At 42.9% G+C, this 2,321-nt stretch overlaps 1 protein-coding gene across 1 annotated transcript; it reads right to left on the bottom strand.

The window, feature by feature from the left end:
* Positions 1-360: 360 nt before the first annotated feature.
* On the bottom strand, positions 361-2,038 carry LOC123101785 (uncharacterized). Its single transcript, XM_044523078.1, has 4 exons — positions 1,970-2,038; positions 1,534-1,755; positions 1,282-1,431; positions 361-909 (listed from the first exon to the last, which is right to left on the bottom strand). The coding sequence occupies exons 1-4, from the start codon at positions 2,036-2,038 to the stop codon at positions 361-363; spliced, it is 990 nt and encodes a 329-aa protein (XP_044379013.1).
* Positions 2,039-2,321: the final 283 nt, after the last annotated feature.

Consider the following 2,321-nt stretch of genomic DNA (forward strand, 5'->3'; position numbering starts at 1 on the left):
CAGTGTTCTATCTATGTATGAGTCAGTTAACTCTTAGTGCAATGTACTAAATCTATACTACTTATTCTCTGTTAGTTCCAATTCTGGACATTTTTACTAGAGTTTGCATGTAACTGAATCTTCACTGAACTGGTCATTCAGTAAGTCACACAAATTCAGTTAACTAAAAGCAAATTCAGTGAACTAAAAGCAAATTCAGTTTAGTAAAAGCAAATGAAATACAACTTGCAAATTCAATTAACTTGGGGCAGTCATACAAATTCACTTAACTAAAAGCGAATTCAGTCTAATACAACTTGCAACAACATAACCTGGGTACTCATACAAATTCAGTCTAATACAACTTGCACCAACAATGAATTACTCAGATTCATCTAAGATCTCCTTCACCCTCCTTATCTTGCTCTTGGTCTCCTCCTTGTGCCTGAATAGATCACCAATCATGTACTCTAATTTCTTCTTCTCCTTCTTCAGCTCATCCCTCTGTGACACCACTTTGTCCAACTCTTCCTTCATGCTCTCCATCTGTTGCTTCATCTCATCCCTCTCTTTCTCTGCCTTAGCCCTCACAACCTGATGAATGCTAGTGGTAGATTTATCAGCCATCTTCTTCTTCTGAAGCTCTTCCTTTAGGTCAGAAAGAGCAAGTCTTGCATTGCCCAATTCAGTAACTGCCTGCTCCTTGTCACCCACCATCTTAGCAAAATCTAGTTTAAAAAACCTCAGATCATTTGCCATCTTTTCCTTCTCTTTCACAACCCTAAAATTTTCTTCAGCAAGAACTACACTTTCCCTGAGCCTCAGCTTTACCTCATCATCATACATGGCCCAAACCCTGGCTAAACTCATCTTCAGAGTGTCTGGCCATTCAGGGTCAATCCACTCCACAAACTTGCATTTAGGTATTTCCTAACAAATAAGATAGAATTCAGTTAGTTCATTTGATTTGGATTCAGTTAAATTCAGTCATTCATTTGAATTCAGTTAATTTCAATTAAGTTCAGCTATTTCATTCTAATTCAGTTAAGTTCTGTTATTTCATTTAAATTCTGTTATTTCATTTCAATTAAGTTAAGTTAAGTTAAGTTCTGATAGTTCATTTGAAATTCACTTAAGTTCACTAACAAGATGCTGTTAACTAAAGGATTAATTTAAGTTCACAAACTAGATGCTCTTAACTGAAAATGCACTCCTCCACATTTACATGGCACACTATTATACAGATCAAATGAACTCCTCCACATTTACATGACACATTGCAAGTTTGGTAGATCTACTTACCTTTTGAGCACAAGCAAGATACCTCCTTCCACTGTCAACTGATTCAAAGCACACAAACTTCTCACACACACACTGGTGTTCACATCTAGCTGCAATATCTGGAGCAAGGCCTGTCCACTCAGAGCAGAAAATGGTGGCAGGAGCAGGAGCCTACATACAACATATTCTTGTCACCAAACATACATTTTTGCTACTCAAGAACATACATTTCTGCTCAATCCCTATCTGCCAGAGACATAGCCAAGAACTAACCTCACTTGTCACAGAGTAGCCGTCGGAGGACGAGCTCGATCCGTCACTCCAAGATACCATGGAGGCGACCTGGACGGCGGCGGTGAGCTGGACGGCGGCGGCGAGCTTGCTGTCGGCGTGGATAAGCTGATGCTGGAGCCGCGGGGGCAAAGGGGGCAGATGGGGAACGAGTGGACCAGCAGAGCTCGATTCCTTCGACAGATTTAATTCAGGTGGGGGGTACTGCGGGTTGAATGAGTGAAACGGCAGGGGGGTTTGTGCAAAACTACAGGCGCTGACCGGGCCGGCCACTTGGCAGCCAATTGGCGAGCTATGATTGGCCTGGGACTAGAACATCACATTGGTTGCAAGTTGGGGTATGAGTTGGTCTAGTTTTGCAAGTTTGGGACTAGATCATCACATTGGGTGCAAGTTAGGGTACCTGAGGTGCTATTACCTCTGTATGTTGTGATGGACTGGTCAAGCACAGCAAACAATGCTGGATCGCTTCTGTACTGTACCACATAACTGCCCGTACTACCACATAACAGCATCGGCTGCTCAAGCACGGCCTTTCCACGGACTTGCAAAGTGCTTCATCACTAGGTGCTCTACTACTACCACGGACTTGTACTACTACCGCGGAATAATAATACAGTACCTGCAAAGTGCTCCATCAGTACCACCTTTGTTGCATACCGAGTAGTGTAACCAAACAGGGAATGAGTTGCCCAGCCGGTCTCCTACTACTGGCTCTTTTTCTTTTTTCCCTTTCCTCCCCCAACGGCAACGGGCGCTCCTTTTACCAG

Source organism: Triticum aestivum, chromosome 5A, assembly GCF_018294505.1.
Source record: "Triticum aestivum cultivar Chinese Spring chromosome 5A, IWGSC CS RefSeq v2.1, whole genome shotgun sequence".
NCBI classification, from domain to species: Eukaryota; Viridiplantae; Streptophyta; class Magnoliopsida; order Poales; family Poaceae; genus Triticum; species Triticum aestivum.